Source organism: Corvus cornix, chromosome Z (assembly GCF_000738735.6).
Source record: "Corvus cornix cornix isolate S_Up_H32 chromosome Z, ASM73873v5, whole genome shotgun sequence".
Classification (NCBI taxonomy): Eukaryota; Metazoa; Chordata; class Aves; order Passeriformes; family Corvidae; genus Corvus; species Corvus cornix.
Genome location: NC_046357.1, coordinates 50,078,961 through 50,100,014, shown reverse-complemented (window position 1 = coordinate 50,100,014; position 21,054 = coordinate 50,078,961). Strand labels below are relative to the sequence as shown.

The 21,054-nt window shown below is 36.8% G+C and overlaps 1 protein-coding gene across 4 annotated transcripts in view; it reads left to right on the top strand.

The window, feature by feature from the left end:
- Window positions 1-21,054, top strand: part of COMMD10 (COMM domain containing 10) — a 113,342-nt gene that overhangs the window by 41,099 nt on the left and 51,189 nt on the right. The window contains exon 6 of one of the 4 annotated variants that reach the window (XM_039567273.1): window positions 4,542-4,768. The exons of the other annotated variants lie outside the window; for them this stretch is intronic. Within the exon in view, the coding sequence (XP_039423207.1) occupies window positions 4,542-4,556 (15 nt within the window). The 3' untranslated portion in view covers window positions 4,557-4,768. Of the gene's footprint in view, window positions 1-4,541; window positions 4,769-21,054 lie in introns of those variants that run through there. 4 annotated transcript variants of the gene reach the window in all.

The window sequence follows — 21,054 nt, the reverse complement described above, 5'->3', positions numbered from 1 at the left end:
AGGAAGACTGAGAACATCACTGGAACTGGCTAAATATGGTTTGAAAGACATGGTTTGTTGTGGTTGTGAAGTTTGGAAACTTCAGAACTTTGAAACTTTGAAAAATCAGAAATTTTTACACTGTGAAAGTGCTGTCCTTAACTAAGATGTGAGAAGTAGACATTTATGGAGTATACATTGAAAATTCTCTGTAAAGCAAAATACTTGGACTTTCAGAGGTATCCCTGCTTTGAGCTGGGAATCTGGGGATGGCCGGGCCAGATGGCCTCCTGAGGCTTATTTTCAAGGTAAATTATTCTGCAGTTGTGCAGAGATTTCATTTAAGAAAATATAAATAGACTCTTCTAAAGAATCCTGAAAAAGATACTGAATAGGTGAATGATAATTTGATATTTAATCTGCTCTGTTTTGCTTAAACGAGAAAAGTGAGCGAGAGTGTGTGGGTTCCAAAGAGGGTCAAAAATGGGAACACTTTTTTTGAGTAGGAAAGCAACTAGGGATGTTAAAAGCACAAATCGAAGAGTCTCTGTCCGAGGCAGAATTGCTCTTAGCTTTGTGGAAGGTTCTTAATTTGTTTTGACTCTTTCTAAAAACCACACTGTACTAGTCAGTTTGTCACATTTTCCATTTTGAGTTTTATGTTAAGGTGTCCAACTGAATTTTCATTAGAAATGCTGCTTAATGAGAGATGTAAAAAAAACCCTATAGCATTGCAGATGAGTTCTTCAATGAAATTGATTCTCATTAAAAATCACTCAGTCTCTATTAGACAATGGAAAATAATGAGTAGCTCATAACCTGGCAGACTTGGGACCTATGTCAAACGATCAGTAGTGTGTTAGCATAACCCAGCATTATAGTAATTATGTGAAACATGCACAATAAGGGGCAGTTTGACAAGAATGAGCACCAAAATGAGGTAAAAGCTATTCACAGGATAAAGGACCAAAGGCAGTACTTGTTCTGTGCTGGAGTGCAAATTCTGTGGTATACTATATCTAATGTTATATGAAAATAACATTTGGGTATATATTTGTGGTTGCAGTTGCTCTGGGCAGAGCTTGCAGTTCAGGAAACAAATGATTTTGAGACCTGGATTCTGATCTCTTGCGACTCTTTATGACTATTGATTTAGTTTATTTTTACTAGAGTAATACTAGAGATTTAAGTTTGTTTAGTACCAATAACAGAGTAGCATTTCAAGAAACCTTTTTTTCTATTTCTTCTATGAACGTGTAATCTGATTCTGCATTTTAACAGTGTAGGATTTGGTGAGTGAGACATGCAGATTAAATGTTAAAATTAATTTTTTATCCCTGAAAAACTTCAACATTTGAAATGTTGACCTTAATTTTGCTGCATATTCCTTTCTAAAATCGGCAGTGTTCTGCGTGGAGAAAATACATGATTGTAATAGGTAACTTTTATGATTAAGTTCCCTTGTAAGGTCTGAAATGAGTGTTGGATTTGTTTCAACTTGTTACTTTGTGTGTAAATAAGACAAGCATTTGTAAATTCCTTGCAGTCATGATCCATTTTTGTTGTACTTAAAAATAGCACATTTTTGCCACAGCTTCATTGGAAAATGTTCCTTCAGACTACTGCTAAATGCAGTTCTTGATTTTAGTCTAGCACTTTCATATTTCCTCGTATCAGTGTTCTAACCTGTTTACTGTTACGCCTTGAATTCTACGCTGCTTTCTTTAGGTACTAACTTTAGTGCAGTGCTAATGCTCTCTAGAAAAAGTGTGGAAATGGTGTGGAAGTTTTTGATTCTATATTGCTTTGAACTAACGAAGAGCAATGTTCTTTATTTTAATACACTGGCAGCTAAAATTGCGTCTTGACTGTACTTCAGTGTGACGAGCTGTGCACCCAGTTACACCTGCGCCCAGGCTGGTGTGTGTTGCGGGGTGAGCACACGCCTGTGCTCCACTGCAGCTCAGTGCTGCTCAGCAAACAGCTCTGCAGGCTGCAGGCTGGTTGCTGAAGCCGGTGTTGGGATGTGCAGTCCCAGCACATCCCGTGACACCTGGCACTGCTCTGTGCGTTTGCAGTGCCTTCCACAAGCAAGTCAGGTGTCAGGAGTGTGCTGATGGGGTTTCCCTCAGAGGTGCAGCCGAAACACATCACTTCTTTCAGCCCACTGCAAACACCACCAGCATGAGGGTGGTGAGTGAGGGCAGGGCGGAGGAGCTGGGCACGGGGAATGTGGAGTGCATGGCTGCATTTCTGTGGCATTGCTGGGTGTGGTGTGTGTAGGATCACTTTTTAAATCTACTGAAGGTGTTTGTAAAACCAAAATGTACAAGCCGGTTGTTGGACTGAATTCAAATTTAGTTTCCATAAAGTGTAAGGAAGAGAAAGATGGTAGTAAAATGGTACGTTGCTATGTTTAATAAATCAAAAAAGTTTTTAGAAAGCGTATTATAAAATATAAAATATTGATTATTATTAGGTTAAGCTTGGAAGCAGGGTTTTGCTTGGATTTTTTTTTTCCTTAACTATGGTAATCTGCCGGTGGAAGGTGCTCTGAAATTTCACATGAAACTGCATCCTAGCATGGAGTGCTTGCTTGTGGTAAACATTTGTTGTGCTTGTTACAGTACATAGTGACAATAGTAATACTGTTGTCTTCTTCACTTATTTAATTTAATAAAAACGATGTTTTTATTTGAAGTAAAAAAAAATCACATACTGAAATGTATGCCCTACTCCCCTTTGGGTCTTGTTTATTTTATTGATTAAACTCTGAAATCAGACCTGTGAAAAGTTTGGGAAATGCAAAATTAATCCTTTCTTTATCGCATGAAACAACCTTTGCAGTGGAGTTGAGGTATTTTTTTTTTCTCTCTTGATACTCTTGTGAATTAGGAATGGAGTCACTTTTTTCTGAGAATGTATTTTCATGAAAGGTTGTAGATTCTGACATGAAATTTTCTGTATTATTCCTATTTGTAAATTGTTAAAAAAAAACACAAACCCAAACGAGAACAACCAACTTGAATTCTTTAATCTGAAACAGACTAATGCACACAGAGGTAAAATATTAGCAAAAGGTCATGCTGCACTTTGGTGGTAAGTTCAGGAAGAGAGCCCAAGCACTGTCTCCTGGGAAGCAGGGTGTCTTAATTCTGGTTCTTGTGAGCAGAAGGGAACAAGGATATTTGTGATGTGTTTTGTAACAGTTCGTGGGCTCTGAACTATTCTTACACTGTCAGATTCTCAGAAGCAATAAGTATGTCTGAGGCACGGCCGCTCAAAATAAGAAATCCACACATGCTTTTATTGTCTTTAATCCTGTGCTGTAACCATTGTGCAGGTCTGGACTGTATTGTTGCAGTTTACTCCTTTGTTTTGCTTTTAATGCAAATACAACATGCAGAGCAATATAGTGGGGGAGTAAAAGAGTGGATTTTGACCTTCATGATGTTTATGGCACAGTTAAGACAGTGTTAATGAAACTTAGATTTGCATCTCAGTGGGGCTATATGTTTTAAGTAAGGTTTCATAGAAGCAGAGAATCTGAAGAAATCTTAAAATCACTGGGGTGTGTTGCCTTGCTTTCTCTAAGATTAACATTTCCAATGGCCATTTGTGCCTACCTCAGAGCAGGAGATTTTTTACAGCCTCTTGTGGTGTATGAGTTGTGGTAGCTTCTGACAAAAGTGAAAACTGGGCATAATTTTTAGACTAGACTTAACCTAATAGTCCTGTCTTTCAGGTCTTTGGATCATAGATGTATTCATTATTATTTGAATAATTTATTATAGACACTCTTACCAGGATATGTTATGTATTATTCTAGTAATTTTTTTGACATCATAATCTGATGGATGGCTTGCTTGTTGAAAGTAAAAAGCTTCTGTATGTTATTTACTTTTTCTTGATTAAATTTTTTTATGAGGAAGGGATTAATTAATTCCTTGCGCTTTATCAGTGCAACTGATCTAGTTTATTAAATTATGTCCATGATACCCATGACCTTGAAGAAGCCATAAAAATTTCAAATGACCTCTCTTGTTCTCCCCTGTCACTTTAAAGGACAGTCCTAATAGGGTAAATGGCAGCAAGCAGAAAGAAACATGCTATGTGGAAAATAAATACATTTTTCTTCTTTTGTTATATATTTAGGCTGGAATACTTAATTTGTATTTTCAGAACCCAGATTTTTATATCGAAATAACCTAAGTAACCTGAATTCTGCATTTGGGACATCGGTTTTAATAACTGACATTTATATTCATTTCTGGACCACATTTTGGCCTTTTTGCAGGAATCAGAGAACCGAGGGTTCCTAAATACATTTGGGGAGGTGGTGTAATAGCTGTCTCTTGAGGAGTACTGTTTTGCTTTGTCGTGAAAGTTACTTTTTAATTGGTGTTTAGAAGGAGTAAGCCCTTGTTTCCCAACTGTCAATATTTGGAAATGGGACATTGTGGTTCAGTGGAAAAATGAATAATGTGGCAGACAGTAATTTAAATTCTGGTTTAGCAGGTTTTTTTGCCTAAAGGACTTTTTTTTTTTTTTTTTTAATACAGCTTGATAATCAATGAATCATAAAACATGAATGGAAATTGAAGCAGAATTTTTGTGCACTGTGGAGGTACCCGAATATAATGTTACTGCTGTCCAAAATCACAGGAGTAGTCCATTGAACAGAATAATTGCATGCAGCACTGACTCAAAAGGAAACAGTTGTCTCTTGTTTATTGTTTTGCTGTGGCCTCTTTTTTTCAGTTGCAATTAAAGAATGTGTTAAAATCAAGTGAAGTACATCACTGTAGGGCACATGTGGAAACTTTCTTTCCATAATCAAATGCTACAGCTTAGCAACAAAGGCTGAATAAAAGATTTTACCATTACACTGTTTCAGACTTATGTTTTAGTTTTTTCCAGTGTATGAGAACAAGACTGTACACCTTGGTTTTGGTTTTTTTTGTAGTAGTAGTAGTAGTGGTAATGTAAAAGGTTAAGGAACATTTTTGTCTAAAATTGTGTTTCTGATGAGCTCCCATGTTCCCATAGCAATTTTAGTAACCACGCACTGTTTAACTGGAAGAGCGACTTGAGGATATTGCCTGATTTCTCGCTACCTCCCATGGTAAACCTTCTGTTTGTTTTGTGAATTTAGTAGTCAGAGGTGCCTGGATAAAACTTGCCATCTCCTACTTAATGACACTTCACAGCCAGTAAAGCTGCCAAACTGCTATACAGCTTTCCTTTTTACTTCATTAAGCAACACAGAGGAACAGATCACAACAATTACTTCCTACCGTAATGCCTCATGTTGACTGAAACATTTAAGTCTTAAGAATAGAACAGTACCATGAAATAAAAGGCTTAAATGGGAGATGGACATCTTCACAACTCCAAATAGGTCTAAAGGGAGAAAAAGTGCAGAGACCCAGGTTAAGAAAATCGAGCTTTTTCAGATGAGTGAAGCATGAATTGGAAATGGTGAGAAAAAGTTAAGCTATGCTTATCATAGTATATTATATTAGACATAAAATTTAAACTTTTTTTTTTTTTTTCAGCAAAACCACACTGAAGGAACAAAATGGAGCTAAGTGTTTTTATTTTCCCTAGTGGCAGCACTTGAACTCCAGTGACACTTAAAATAATCTGTGTGTTATTTTGTAGAGAACATGACTGTATCAAAAGTTCTTTAGTAACTGTCTGACCAACCTGCATCTGTGATGCTTTAAGGGTAGGGCAACAGTAGTCTGATAATCCTCTTCACATACCAGAATGGCTTGCAATATAAATAGTTTGCTTGTGGTTATGGAGTTCATGATTTCATATGTGTTGTTTGGTTTTCAAGAGCTGTAAATAAAAAAAAGAAAACATATTTCATTCTTTCTCCCTGTCTTCTCTCCAACAAAAAAAATTCCCCCTTCCCCCCCCCACCCCGCAATTCGTCTGTAAATAGTGGTTTTGGTACATGGTGTTCTGGTTGTTAAAAGGCAAATAGACTCAGTGCTTGTGTTAGCCTAGCTTCAGGGTTTTTTTCTGCAAGCAGCAGATCAGACAAAATGTTCAAGAAGAGAAGGTGAAGGGTGGACAGTGAAAAAGTGTTCTGTGTGCAAACCATTGTATCCATGGAAAACACTTCTGTGGCCTTGGGAGAAGCCTGCAAGTCAGTTAGAATAAAATTTGATCTCCGCGGTATGTGGTAGGAAATCATTAGTTCATATATGTATTTGAAAAGTGTGTTTTTTCTGTTGTGGGTGGGTATAGACCACAGTTAGTGGCTAGGCTGTGGTGGTGGTATTGGTGTTAACTGAGCTTGTGTCTTGCTGGGAACTTACTTTGCTTGTGAGTTCAGATTTCTCTGGAAACTGGGCATTGTGATGATGCATTTGCAGAAAAAAAATTGCTACTTCAATAGGTTACAGTGTGACAAACTGTGGACAGTGCTTGGGGAGGGCTGGGAGATACCCTGCTATGGTTTAGTGTTTTTACATTGCATTAAGGATAGATAGATTGTTACAGCCGAGGATAAATATGTAATGATTTTTTTTTAAATTTTTTTTTTTTTTTTGGTCCTATAAGGAGAGTAGGTTCTGGAGCTTTGTCCTTACACTTTTTCATTGGTAGAAGACCTGTGTTACTACTTAATTTACATATTGATGAAACCTCCCGTGAGCTGCCTTCAGAATTAAAAGAGTAGCGTGCAGATTACTTTGATAATACTACCTGAAAATACTCCAGAACACACTGCTGTGGGATAGAACACATTGAATTAATCTTGCACTTGAAAATTAGAGCTCTACTATTCTGATTGTTTCTGTCTTTCAGAAAAGCAGGACAGAGACAAAATAGGAGAACTGCCTCTTACAGAAAACAATTTTGAATTGTTGTCCCAAATTTCCACTATTCCTTTATTTGTGTTTGTTTTTTTAACCTGCTTATCACTTTAAATTTAGGTGATGATTTCTAAAGCAGCGTCTAGGCTATCAGATTCGGTTATGGCCTTTTGATAAAATAATGTTAGCTCTGAAAATTTGACATTTATTTGTCTGAGATTCTGCTACTTGTTCTGGCTTCATAAATCTTACTCTGAACCTCTGGCCATTTCAGCTTATTATTCCAACGCAAATCTGAAATAACGAAAATACTGAATTATTTGAATTGAAAATGTTGAAATTGGGCTTTGTGCAGCAAGGTGAGCCATGACTTGATAAGTAATCAATTTTGCTAATTCTACATTGAATTCATCATAGAGGAAACCACTGGGAATTCTCTTCTGCTATATTTTAGCATTTTCCCTGCGTGATTTTCTGTAATGAATCCACAGAGATCACTTCGTTGAGTAATGGGTTAATATAATTAATTGAGTAGACATGAATTCACCTTCTGCATTTAAAATAATGAAACTGCAAAGAGGCTGATTGTAGTCCCCTGCTGCAACAAGAAAAAACAGATTTTTTTGTTGTGATTTTGAAGAAAATGTTCAAGTGCAAAAACTCATTATTGTTACCATAATAAAGGCATTACAGATGCCAACTCTTTATTGGGGTGATTCTCCATAAAGTATACAGGTATGTCTGTAATGTGTGCTGACTGACCCATTGATAACTTGGAGTACTGAGGCAGTATCCCAGAGCTGCAGTGGATAGAGTGGAAGAGGACAGAAACAATGGAGAGCAAAAGGGACCAAGCTTTTTGAACAGATGATCCATGAAGTTTCTCCTGTTAAAATACTGGATGTGATTTGCCTTCTGTGTGACTTAATCCACTGCAAAATACTCAGTCATGTTTCTTAAGAAAACTAAAACGTGCCAAACCAGAACCAGACCTACCACTGGGCTTCTGGATTATTTTCCTGCTTCAGGAGGTTAAAAGAAATCAGCTACTCCTACTTCTGCACCAGGAAAGGAACCTATATAAACAAGCATGCAAGAGCCAATAATAAGGGTTGACAGTGCAGTCTGTTAAGTGACATGAGAGATCAGACTGAAAATGTAAAGCTTTTTAAATAGAACTTTTATTATCCCATTATCTTGTTTCTTAATTAGACTCTAAATCAGGAGTTGTTTTAATTACCACCAGAGGTTTTAAAGAGAAAGTTGAGCTGATACCTTATTAGTGTTACCAGGGTAGGTGGCAGAGCTGGTAGCACCAAGGACAACTTGTAGAACCTCGTTTGTTATTGAAGACAAACTTAGTGGATCATAGGATGTTATAAACACAGCGCCAGTTTCCTTTGCCATAAAGGTCAAGTGTATCCATTGTGCATGTTAGAAGAAGCTTTAATTAACTCAGCCTGTGGGGTGTAAAGAACTGTAAGGTAAGAGGAACAAGTATACAATGGTTCCTTACAGTTGCCAAGTTTTTCTCTAAGTCCTAAAGCTTGTTTTTGTATGAACTCACATAATGATTATAAAGCAAAGCCTAAAAATGAAGGCAGAAGGTTTGTCTTCATGCTCAGACTTCATCTTTCTTATGAATTTGTTATGTGGAGCTTGAAGTACTTCATGTTTTTACAAGATAAAAGTGGAGGGTTTTTTCACATTTGCTGGAATATTGCATTATTGAAGTACTTTAAAAAAAAGCCAAACCAACCCGACCATTTGAAGGATGATTGGACAGTGAGGAGTATGGTAACATTTGCATCACTGATCTTTTACTTTCTTTCACTACATTTGAAAAAAACACCGTATCTGAGAATCCTGGAATGTTTTGCCCTAATTTGCAGTGTACAACTCAGTGTGAGAAGACATGATTTTTGGAGACCATGCAACACTTGCATTAAGTGCTTATAGTGCTGCAAGCTTTGGTGTTTTTAACATAAATTTTTCAATTTGACTTTTTCTCTCGGGTTTCATGTGCAAATCTTAGCTTTCATTTCTTCTGAAAGGGGTTGAGCTCTTTTTGAACTGAAACCTAACTGCTTTTTGTCCAAAAGGAGAGCCTTTACCATGATTCCCAGATAGAAATATCACAATATGTGTACTTGTTTGCAGTGTTTCTTTCGAATGTTGACATCCATGTAGCTGTAACTGGATTACTCATAAGGAGTAATTATTTCCTGGAAAATAGAGAATCCTTTCTTTTATGAAGAGAATGGTGGGTTAAAAAATGGTGGGATTCAGACAAGGATTTATTCCGGCTTTTTAAAAAGCTGAAACTTTCAGAGCAGAGATTCTATTTGCATGCTATCTCTGATTTGGTTTAAGAAAGAAATAATGTGTTTATAACATCTATTAATAAATGTTTGATAATTGAGCAGTATAATGTCTGGAAGTTGGATAAAATACTGAAACCTAGCTGGATAGCTATGCAAACGTTTTTTATTTTTTATTTACAATTTTAAGTGATGATATTTTAAAGTGCAGATAATCTACACATAAAAATGTGTTCTTATGGAATAATGTAGTCTTTTAAAAATAACTAAATTTATAGTAATGTGTCCAGGCAGTATTGGGAAAATAAACCCCAGCCACCTTCCTTGAAAAATAAATAATAAATCACTCCATATTAGCATTTTTTAAAAAGTGAAAACAAATCTTAAACAATGCTAATGTTCAGATCAAAGTGGGAATTCATGGCACATGTGGCCTTCATAAACCCAACAAGCATCCATTGTTTGGTCTCCTCTACTTTCTTGTATTTGCATTTAATTGGATTTAATGTTGTGAAGTGTAAAACTGGTTTAGGTGTGAGGGACTTCATACATACTGTAAGTTTGAACTGCACATAGGAAGTACTGAACAGTACATAAACTGCATGTAGAACCCATTTACTTTGGTACAGCTAATTATTTGCAGATAAAAGGGGCAGTTTTAATCTGGAGAACTGGTATTCATGCTTGCACCTCTGTGCAGCGAAGAACTGTCTGCTGTTTAATTAACGCCTGTTTCAGACTGATATTTGTTCTCCTTGTTTTAGCTGTTACTGTCACCTCAGAGGTGGTAAAGCAACAGAAAGTGAACTTTTATCATCCACAACCACTAAATATAGGAAAGAGAGAGAATGATGCATTTAAAATGCTCCTCCTTAAGATATGTAAAGCAGAATTAAGATTTAGTTTCTTACCAAAGTGTAAGGCTTCAGCACCTGAACTAACTCCAGAAGCAAAGCAGTAATATGTGAAGCAGTGCCACTTTAGGCATGTTTAGCAGCACATACCTAAGCTGCTTCTCTGGGTGTCTGACTTTCACAAATGCATACAGTGGCCTACTTAATTCTTCCAATTATTTTAACAAATTTCTAAATGCCTGTAAAGCAGTGGCTGCTATGTTGAAAAAAACATTCCCCCACAGCAAACCCAGCTGAAATGCAGTTACAGGTTCATCAGCTTTTTCCTATTGTAGCATCTTTTACAGTATTTCAGCTTAATTAATTTCAGAACTCTGTTTGAAAGAACACAGCTATATCTCATGTTCATTGAAGCGTTCACATTTCTTTGAAGTGTGTCTTTAAAGATTGGGAAAGGAAATGTTTCATGAAATTTTGCAATGAGAATAAAATCCTAAAAATACTTTATAAACTTAATAAGCATAGGAAAGGGGATATTTTTTCTGGTTTTTTTTCAGTTTCATGTTTTAGAATTATAGCTTTGACTTCCACAATGGTGTTATTAACAGTGTTATTAAGAGTGAAAAATAAATAATAAAATCAATTTCTGAAATGCAGCAAGGACATCCAATGTTCAATACAATACTGCTTTTAATTATATAGTGTTCTTGTCATGCATCTTAGCTAAGCTTCTTATTAATGTATTTATTGGAATTTAATACTATGGCACATTTTATTATGAAACATGCTTTTGATTTTGGAGGTTTTTTTGTTTAGTTGTTTTTCTTTCTCTCTAAGGAATAGCTTGGTGCTCCTAGTCAAATTTCATGGCTTCCACGTTAAATTTCATTCAAAGTGTAGGGAGCAAAGATCATTATGATGCTTATGTTTTCAAAAGGAAGAATCCTAGAAGGGAGGCCTTTCTTACTAGCATCCAGAAATCAGGGGGTATTGAGTGTACTTGTTTTGTATTGTGCAATATACCTTTATTTGTTTTGGTATTTGTTATCACACAGTGGTAATCCCCATCAAGGGCTGTGATTTAAGGTTACTGGTCTGGATGCTGTTTGCAACATATTGTTCATCTCCATTATCTGCTATCTCAAAAGTATCACACCAGTCTTTGCATCAGAGGGATCGTCCTGCTCAGTCACTGTAGGATGCATCATGCTGCCTATGCTGCCTCGTCCCAGTAAGGGAGTTGTACTGGTGCTTCCTGTGCTTCCAGGCGAGGTCCTGGGGACCTACTCTGCCTTGTGGTTTTCTGTGCTTTAAACCAGTGCTGTTTGCAGCAGCTTTCCTGCTTCTGAGATGATTTTTTGTCCTTTTATATTCCAGCTTGAGGAGAAAGAGTATTGCAAAGGAAGAGTGGAATTAATACATGTTTTGCTTCAGGCTAAATATTGAACCATGATCTTTGTAGTAGCTGAGAGCTGAACTCTGCCATGGGTAGTCATGTTGGTCTTGTAGAAGAAGGACATTGTGAATTTTTTCTGGTCATGTGCTGTGCTAAGTTGTTGAAGAACTGCTTTGGGTAGAACATCGGTAGAACATCAGGAGACCAGGCCACTTTGCTGTATGTTTCTATTGCTTGTAACAAATTGTCATTTTATCTGTGCCATAACTTTAGTCTGTAAGTAATATATTTTATTTAAGCTGAGTATTGAAGTGGTATGTACTACACAAGGTAGTACATACTCAGGTACCTTGAGGAAAGCACTGGAACTTGAAAATTTCAGTGGAGATGTAGACAGTTTCTTGGAACATTTTGCTGGAGTGTTTCAAATCTGAGTTTTGGACAGAACAAATTACACTTAGAAAAGTGAACAAAAAAGGCAATCTGTTGTAAGGCTGTCATCTTGGGGTGCAGATACCTATTTTTAGGCAGCTAGTCTGGGATTGTCCTATATGTAGCCACCAGTAGGTAGTGGATATTAATAACTTGGACAGTTTTAACAGATACTGCGATCAGATAAAGCTGTCTGGCAGTTGTGTTACACAGTTCTTATGTCACTGAGAAATTGTGGCGCATGGAAGAAACCACCAGAGGGTGAGTATCAGAGCTCCTGATACCCTACAGATCCATACTGTGATTTAAATCATTGTAAGTGCCTAGTTGGATTTCCATAGGGCAGAGCACACATATAGCCTGTGGTTTTTAACCTTGTAGTTCTTTGTCTTGTGTAAATACTAATTTTTTTAGTTGTATTCTCTCGTATTTTTTGTATTTTCATATCTTTGTATTTGTATTTTCATTTTTGTATTTGTGTTTTCATATTTTCATGTTTTCTGTCCACAAATGCCTGATATTCTTTAGGAATTTAGGGAAAGAGCTACACAAAGAATTACTGGATTTTCAATGTCACATTTGATTTAGAAGTTTGCTGTATTATTTTAGCCATTTTCCTCAGTCATCATCTCTTCAAAGACTGTACCATTAAAATAAACCCCCTCTTCTAGATCTGTTTCAAAACTGATGGAGAAACCATATGATAGAAAATCACATGTCTTTTTGTAGCTCTTAGACTAACAGGAATATCTTTCCCAGGTTACCAGCTGAAGGAAAAATGACAATGAAAAAGAAGATTAGTGGTGGTGTTATTTTTTAAAGCTAAAGTGACAATTTTTAAGAAAAACATTTTTATTTAAATTATTACTATGTCTTCTTCATTTGTTCTGGTGGAATCTTTCATAATGTTAATGAATCAAGTAACTTCAGTAATCACGTATTTCTTGTCAAATGAGTGATTTTTAGAGAACCATTGGAAATGCTGGTGTCTACTGAGATTATTGCATACTTCCAAAGGAGACTAAGTATGTTGAAGCAGAGAATGCTGTTTAGCTTGAAAGGACAAATCACACAGTGAAAGGTCATTGCCAAAGATACCTAATACTCTGGTTACAGGTGAAGGGCTGCATGCTGGCAGAGTTGAAAAGGAATCCAGCATGTATGCTGCTCAGTCTAATTATAATGTTACAGATGGCCATTACATAAGGAATGCCTCCAAATCAATATCACCCATGCAGAGAGACTTCTAAGTGTATACCTGATCCTGAAAGAGCAGCAGCTTGCTATTTTTCCCAGGAATGTAGCTCTTGGAGCAGCAAGGAGCACCTTCCGTTCCAAGTTACCTTCTTGGTCGTGCTAACTTGGTATTTATGTTCAGTTTTCCCTCCCTGATCACCATGCTACCTTCCTTAATATGGTTTTCTTTTTACTGTATGCATGCATCAGACTGAACCACATTTTAGATGGAGACAGTTATGCTGTATTAAAAATGAATGACGTATGCCCTGATTAGGAGTTTTTCATTAGAAGGAAGAGTATGGTGATGCAGAGACTGAATTTAGCTGAAAGGAAATAAACCAAGCTAGCAAGGGAATAACATACAGAAACCATAATTGCCCAAGCTAAATTTGTCTTCAAGTGCCTACAGAAACTGGCAGTGAGCTTTCAATAACAGCAGTAATTAAGAGCAGTGTGTTAGCACTCTATCTGCAAGCCCAAGCTCAAGCAAAATGGAAGGCAAAGTAACTGTTAGTTTGTATGAGTAATGTAACAGTGGTGGGAATTAGGCAAACAAGTTGCACAATTTAAGTGATGTTTAGGTCTAATACAGGATTAGACATTAAATAATCTATCCTATTTTCATACTGAATGAAAATACCTCCCCATCCCTAGGTAAAAAGCTCATCACCTTTCCTGCCAGCCCTGGACAGCACATAAAGAGGATTGTGTTTGTATCAGTGGTTCATATAGTTCACATTCGTAACTAAGCATACACTTCTGTGTTTCGTTATGCTCAATTCTATTGCCATCTGCTTTTACAATGCAAAATGCATGCTAGTTTGACTCTGCAGTCTGCACAGGTTTGGGTAGTGTAGTCTTCCACCTGTGTCTGCGCAGTTCTTGGATATATTGCTTTTCTACAGCTAACTGGGTAGAGAATTTTGAAGGGTCTGAACACCAGGGATTCGGGATGTCCCTACACATCTGCCTTGCTGGATGCACATTCATAATCTAGCCAGACTAATGCAAATAACTAATGTACTAGATGAGTCAAGGTTACATCAGAGGAGGACCATTGCTAGTCTGCTTTGGATTTCTGGACATACATCTTTTCATAGCAGAATACTCTTCATGCAACTTTTGAGTAGAACAAGCAGTGTTTTGACCATCTGCTGCCCCCCTGTTTGAAAATAATAGGTGCCCTGCTAGGTTGCTATGTGTAGGTTCATGTAAGTATTACAGCTCTAGTATGTGGACTAAATTGAACATACTTAGGCGTGATACAGATAACAACAGCACATTTCAAGCTTTTGTCAGGTCTCTGTAATTGTTGGGTTGTATGATCTTAGCTGCTTCTAATTGTGAAAAGTTACTACAAAACTGGACACTCTTTTCAGATGTTACAACTTTTATGCACCCTCATTTATTTATTTATCCTTAAATCAGAACCTTATTTTTAAAATGCATTATCTTTTTAATATTTAAATACTGAAATTTTTTGTCAGTAGGATACAGTTTTTGTACATAGTGACATGATGCATGACAAAGTTATGTTTCTTGAAAGATTGAAATCCTTACATAAGATGCCCACAGTGCCTGGAGCTTGCTTATATTAAATAGTGTGGTTAGAGTGCTTGGCTAGTTGATTTAGTTTGTTCTATATTGCAACATGGAACAGCTGTTAGTTTATTACCTGCTTTCTGTGGGATTACAATATAAGGATGGGGAGAGAAAGCTGAAATTGGCAAATTGGTTAATTATGCAGAACAGAATGAGCTATAAAGTTGCTGTCTGGTGCTGCTGCATTGGGATGTCTTACAGACATCAAAAATACCCCAAGTTTTTGTTTACAGGAGAACCTGACAAAACCGCCTCTGCACCTTTAGGTGCACTAGCAGTTAGGTCAGAAAAGGTTGGTGTTTTAGCCTTTCAGCTAGAGTCTTCAAGCTGAGGAATACCTCAGAGTGAGGAGGTTTTGTCGGGAAGTGTGTCCAAATGGTTTTCTGCACTGTATGTACAAAAAGAGAAAATGTGAAAGAAATGACAGTCGGAAAAGTGGTGTGTGAGCTTGGAATATGAGTAAGGCACAGGCCTGTAGGAAAAATGACTACTGAGATCCGCTGGCTTTCAGCAACAGTAGTAATGTTTATAACCAAGCAAAAAAGCCCCTTGCTCCTGTGATGTTCCTTGCCTTGATTACTGCTGGCAAAAACTGTTCAGCATATTGTTCACCTGATGATGAGGGCTTCCAGCTCCCAGCACTGCTTGGTAATATCCACTTCTTGTGTGCTAGTGTTGCCTACAGCTTACTCCTTCCCTTTTCTTACATCCCTGGTTTGTTTATAGAGAGCGCTTACTGCCTCTCAGCTTTCATTTTACTAGGCTAATTAAACAAGTCTTTGTTGTTATCCTCTTTGAACTGTCCTCTCCTTGCTTCTGTGTTATTCTTGTAGCTTTCCCCTGCACATGCTTAAGCTTAAATCATGAATTTTCTAAGACAGGTGACCAGAAATATTCACAGAGTTCCAGACAAGATCTTACCAGTTTCTTGTAAAATGGCTTTAAAACATCCCCATCTCTACTGAAAATTCGTCTCTTGATATAGCCAGATTGCATATGCCTTTTTGACAACTGTAGCTCTTTGACAGGTTATATTAATCCCAATTTATTAATACATCTAACTCATTCTCCTGCTCTATTATTTTGACTTGATGATTCTCTAGTAGAATTACAGTAGCAGTTTGTCCTGTTCACAGAATGCTTGACCTTGTCTTTGTGCTATTGTATTTTGCCATTATAATCACTTTGGTCCTCGAAGGTTATTCAGTTCTTGCAATGTGATATTCTGATTTTACTCTGTATTGATACTGGTTTCAATTTGATTCTTTTTTTAACCATCATCAAATATCATATTTATGATCCAGGGCTTTTTGTTTGTTTTTGCTACAAGGTCATTTCTCACAATGGTTTGTAGGGAACTCCACGCTTAATCTCCTTTTTAGTTCAGTAGTTTCCTTCCACACTGTAGCCCTACTTCTTTTAGTAAAATCCTTGCTGGTTTGCATTCAGTTTGGTTTTTTTGTATCTTACTTACTAGTGTCCTTACAATTTGGTATTGTAAGACTTAGTGAAGTACCTGTTTTTGTAAGGCATTGATTTCTGTAATCTAAAATATTAGTTACATCCACGACAAGTTACCCCGGACTATTGTGCTTCTGCATGTGAACATATCTAAGTCCAGCCATTTTTGTTTGGGTGAGAATCTGTTCATTAAAATGCAATCAAGTTGATGAAAATGCCAGATGAAGAAAATGACGTTCTTCAGTGTCAGAAGATCCATTAGTGACTCTTAGCAGTCTCTCTGAATTTCTTACGAACTTTTCTGAATGTAAAACGTACTTATTTTAAAGCTCGTCTATGCCTTTTTATGAGACTTTTATTTATAAGACTGTCTAGGCCTACTTTTCAAAAGTGTATTAGATAGGTAATTGGGAACCCTGGTGACATTTCATTTTTGGATTCTAAAATTAGTGTGTAGGCTCAGAAATACATTGACTTCCTGCTGCTTGCTTCATGCTGTGAGAAAGAGGCAGAGCATTTTACAAAAATTTTTGTAAGATTCTAAGCTTTCTTTTTTATGATGGAAAAGAATACCAAGGATATTAAAAAAAAAATCTAGTAATATTCCACTAGCAGGCCACCCACAATATTACAGAACATCTTAATGAAATACAGCATTCAAGCCTGCCTTTCTTGAACAGAAACACACTATGCAAATCTGCTGGAAAAGGCCTGTATTGGTGTATGTCTGCCTTAACCAACATGTCTGTTAGACATGATTGTTAGATCCTAACTCTGTCAATCTTGCTAGCCTTCATCTTGATAGTACCTGACTGTCTCCTTTGTATTTAAAAATAGAAATGACAATCTCTCTCCTCTGCCTTCTTAGCTTGATTAGTTCATAGCTGAAAGTGTGAGACATTTGAGGGAAAAGGTAAATTGAAGGGTTGAGGCTCCCATTCTGCATGTGGTTAAGATCCATTGTTCTTCCAGGAGCAATTGCTGCTGTCTTGTCTTTTGTCACAGTCACATGAAAGTCTTCATTTCAGTGCTTTCTATTGTTTGTCAGTGTGCTGGTGTGGAAGATTGTGGCTGTTGTGCTGATGGAGTAGTGAATGGGGAGGGAACCCAGCCTTTTCAGAAGCTTGGCTCCATAAGAAACACTGGGTCCTGGGAGATGCTTAAGGCTGTGCTGAGAACACAGCAAAAGCTGCACCAGACCAATGGGTGCTCACCTTTCTGTCATTTAGGCTTTCCAAACTCATTTACATGTGAACTGTATTTCTGTTAAGGTGCTCGAAGTGGTTTTTCACCACAATGATTTAAATAATTCAAGGTGGAGGTCAGGTATATGTGGTACAGTTTTTCTCTGTCATGGGTAATGATGGAATGAAAGGCTACTGCCTATCGATGACTGTGAGTGATTTTTCTCCTGTTTTTATCTTAGTGTTTAGTGACACTGACACCATCAAGAATGTGTGATGCTAAGAAGCAGCAAAGAAAACTCTACTGTAGATGCATCTGTGAAAAAGCTGTTTCAGTGGTTATTTATTACTGTATCCTGCAGCCGTAGGAGAGGAGATCCAACAGGCAGGAATTGTGCAGCAAGATTGATTTATTTAATTATTTTACAAACTCTTTTATAGACTTTTTTCTTCACAGTCTAATTGGACAAAGGATCAGCCACCCCCTGGGTTGATTGGCTAAAATCCTAAAACATCCATTGTCAAAATATTTTTCTACTGTACCATAAACATAGTCCTAAAGCTCGCAGGTGTTCATAGTTTACAGAACTTCTGCAATCTCTTCGTGAGAGAGAAAAGTATCCCATGGGCTTAGAAAGAAGCAAGAAAATTCTTGCTAGCAGCAATACTGTATCCACAGTTATTCAACAGAAATTGATGAGGTAGGATTTGTGCTAGGTAAAGAGACAGTGTTTGGACTGAATACTGTTTTAAGGGAAAAAGGAATAGGACTTCCTTAGGGGCCATGAAAATACCTCTTCCTTCTGTATACTGTAGAGATCCTACCCAAAGAAAACTTAAGTGTGTGCTTAGTTCTTTCTCATGATTCCTCAAAATTATTTCTAGCGCTGGAAATGGCACTTCTCATTGCTCTCTCGCTCTGGTTAACATTATTGTAATTACTTGATGTAATTAATGGTTTTTATGATTCCATACTGTTTTTTTGTGTGTGTGTGAAGAGTGCTGTGATTTACATAATACTAGTAGTAGTTTATGAACAAAGAGATAAAACAGATAAACTTACAGGTAAACCTCATTAATATATTTTGAATTCTCTATATTGCAAAAATGTAATGCAGGGTTTTGTCTTTTTAGTAACGGAGGCTATTTTAAAATAAGTTTTTTCACCTTGATAGCATCAGATGAGCCCAAATGCAGTAGAGTGTGTCTGGGGTTTTTGTGCAGCTTGGGAGATGTGAGGGACAGTGTTTAAAAACAAGATAGTTTGGAGAAAGAAACACTAAGAAAGTGTGTATGTTTCACTTCAAGCTATGTATATAAATACAATCTATAGATGTTCATCCTCTCCTTCAACCAAATATGCTTTTTTCTTTTGCCAACAGAAGGCCTTTAAGTAGCTGTGTATTGCTACATCTCTGTTTTGAGAATTATTCTACCTAGGGGCAGGTTATGATCCTTCAGTACTGTGTTGGCAATTATGAAATGCAGGCCAAAGAGGGAAAAGATAAAAGGAGAGAACTTGGTACGTTTTCTCATGGGAGATAGGACCCAGGGCAGAATGGAAGAGGCATTACAGTGATGCCAGTCAAATTTCTGGAGCATTGAAACTCAATTTAATCTTCTCTAGTAACCCTGCTTTTGTGAAAATACTCCCTAGTGTAGCAAGGAGGGAGCATGGCCAACCGTCTCTTCAGGCAAGTTTGGTTTAGCCACTGGAGTTGAATGTTAATAGATTAATTTGGAAATCTACTCAACCTGAAATTTCATCTAACAGAAAAAATGCAGAAGTATGATACGACTGAAAATATTTATTCTGATAAACTTTTGCAGATGCCGCAGCTTAATAACTCTCCTAAAGTGGTGTATTTAAGCCCTGTATATAAAGGTTTCAGACTGTCACAGACACTTAAGTAATAAGGCAGTCCTGCCCTACAGAAATATCCCTGTGTTGTCAGAAACACAAGATAAAAAAGAGAATTTCTTGAAGCCGTATTAGCAGTGAGTTACCGCAGTCTTGTATAAATTACAGGCCTTTTTTTAAAGGTATTTCAGAAGGCATAGGAAGTTGATGCACAAAGATAACTACGGAGTTCTGTTTGTTTATTTTGGACTTCTGGTCTTGGGATTTTTCTTAAGATGTGAAGCTTGATGTTTGTCTCTTTATTTTTTTTTCCACCTGAAAAGAAAGTAATCTTCAACCTAATTGCTCGAAAATCTCTTGTATTAAGGGAGTCTGTTTTTTGTGTTGTGATATGCTTGAGGGGTATTCTTTTTATTGTTAATGATTATTACTGTTATTATTCAGATATGCTTGACCATCAAGAGCTTAGTTTATCCCATTTCATTTACCACTATTTGCAGTTAAAACCAGAAGTGACTGTATATCCCTTTTTTAATACAGTAGCGTTTTGAATCCTTCTACGTTACACCTAGATCATAAAAGGAAACTCATGAGAATCACAGGTAATGAAGAAAAAGGAAATTACAAAGAAGGAGAGCTCAGGAATAAAAGAGGTGAGTGCATAGGGGGTAAGGCTCATGAGTAGGAAGGAAATAGGTGTGCCAGAACTCTAAGATTTACTTCTACTCAAACCCCATGTGCTTTGGAAGAAATTAACTCGGTGGGGATTGCCTGCAAAATTCAGGGATTTAGTGTGGACATCTAAGAAATGTGAAAAGTGTTTTAATTTCCCAAAATCTTGTCATTGTAGAATACAACTAATATACTAGAGTTACTGTTGTGAAACTGTTGTAGCTCAGAAGAGGCCAGTTGTATTTTTCTGTGAAATGAAGGCCTGTTTAGAAACTCTGAAGTGTTGTCACTCTTCATGTATCTAGGGAAGATTGAATTATGTTTCTGTCTAATCCTAGATATGTAACGGAGCATAGCATTTAAAATATTGACCATCATAACTGTATTCGTAAAATCCACCTAAAAAGGCAGTACATCACGTACTTATATTTTTATTCCTCTTTTGGCAGGTGCCAGGATCAGTATTGTCCTAGGTCTTAGTGTCCAATCATCCTTGCAATTGGTATTTAGTATATTCTTTACAGAAATATTTGGTAACTAGAAATATATTTCTGTGAAATTGCAGAAATACAGCATTTAGAGTTAAGAGATATAAAAATAGGTTATATATAGAGGTTTATTTGGTTTTGGATTAATCTAAATGTAATTCATTGTAAATCTGATATGCAGATAAAAGAAGTCCTTACTTATACAAAAGATTTAATTAGTCTAGCAGCAATGTATTCATTTTTAGATAAGTGTTACAGGTATACTTGTGTATGCATTCTGAGCTGACCATAAGGCGCAAGTATTCATTAGTACTTTATATATTTAAACACTTGGTACTTGTAGGCACTGTTAAACATACTTGGTACTTGTAGGCACTGTTAAACATTCTTGTATAAACATCCTTCTTGTAAATGTAGATGGAAAAAAACCCTAGCTTCTGAGTTGCTCACTAAATTATTGATATTAATCTAGCAATGTGCTACTTGCTGGTCCTGCTTTGTACTGTGACGTTTGTGTTGTGATTACAGCCTGCCATTAGGTTGGAGCTGCTAGCAGTCATGTAATTTCATCTTTCTGTCAAGTAATCGGTACAACTACTTACTTTAATTATTTTTTTTCTCAGTATAGCTGAAAAGAGCTCCTAGTTTGATTGCAGGAAAAGACCTACTTTCTAACAGTTTATTTTAATGCATTAGATTGAAAGTTTGTGTGTTAGTTACTTGAGTCTGACCACA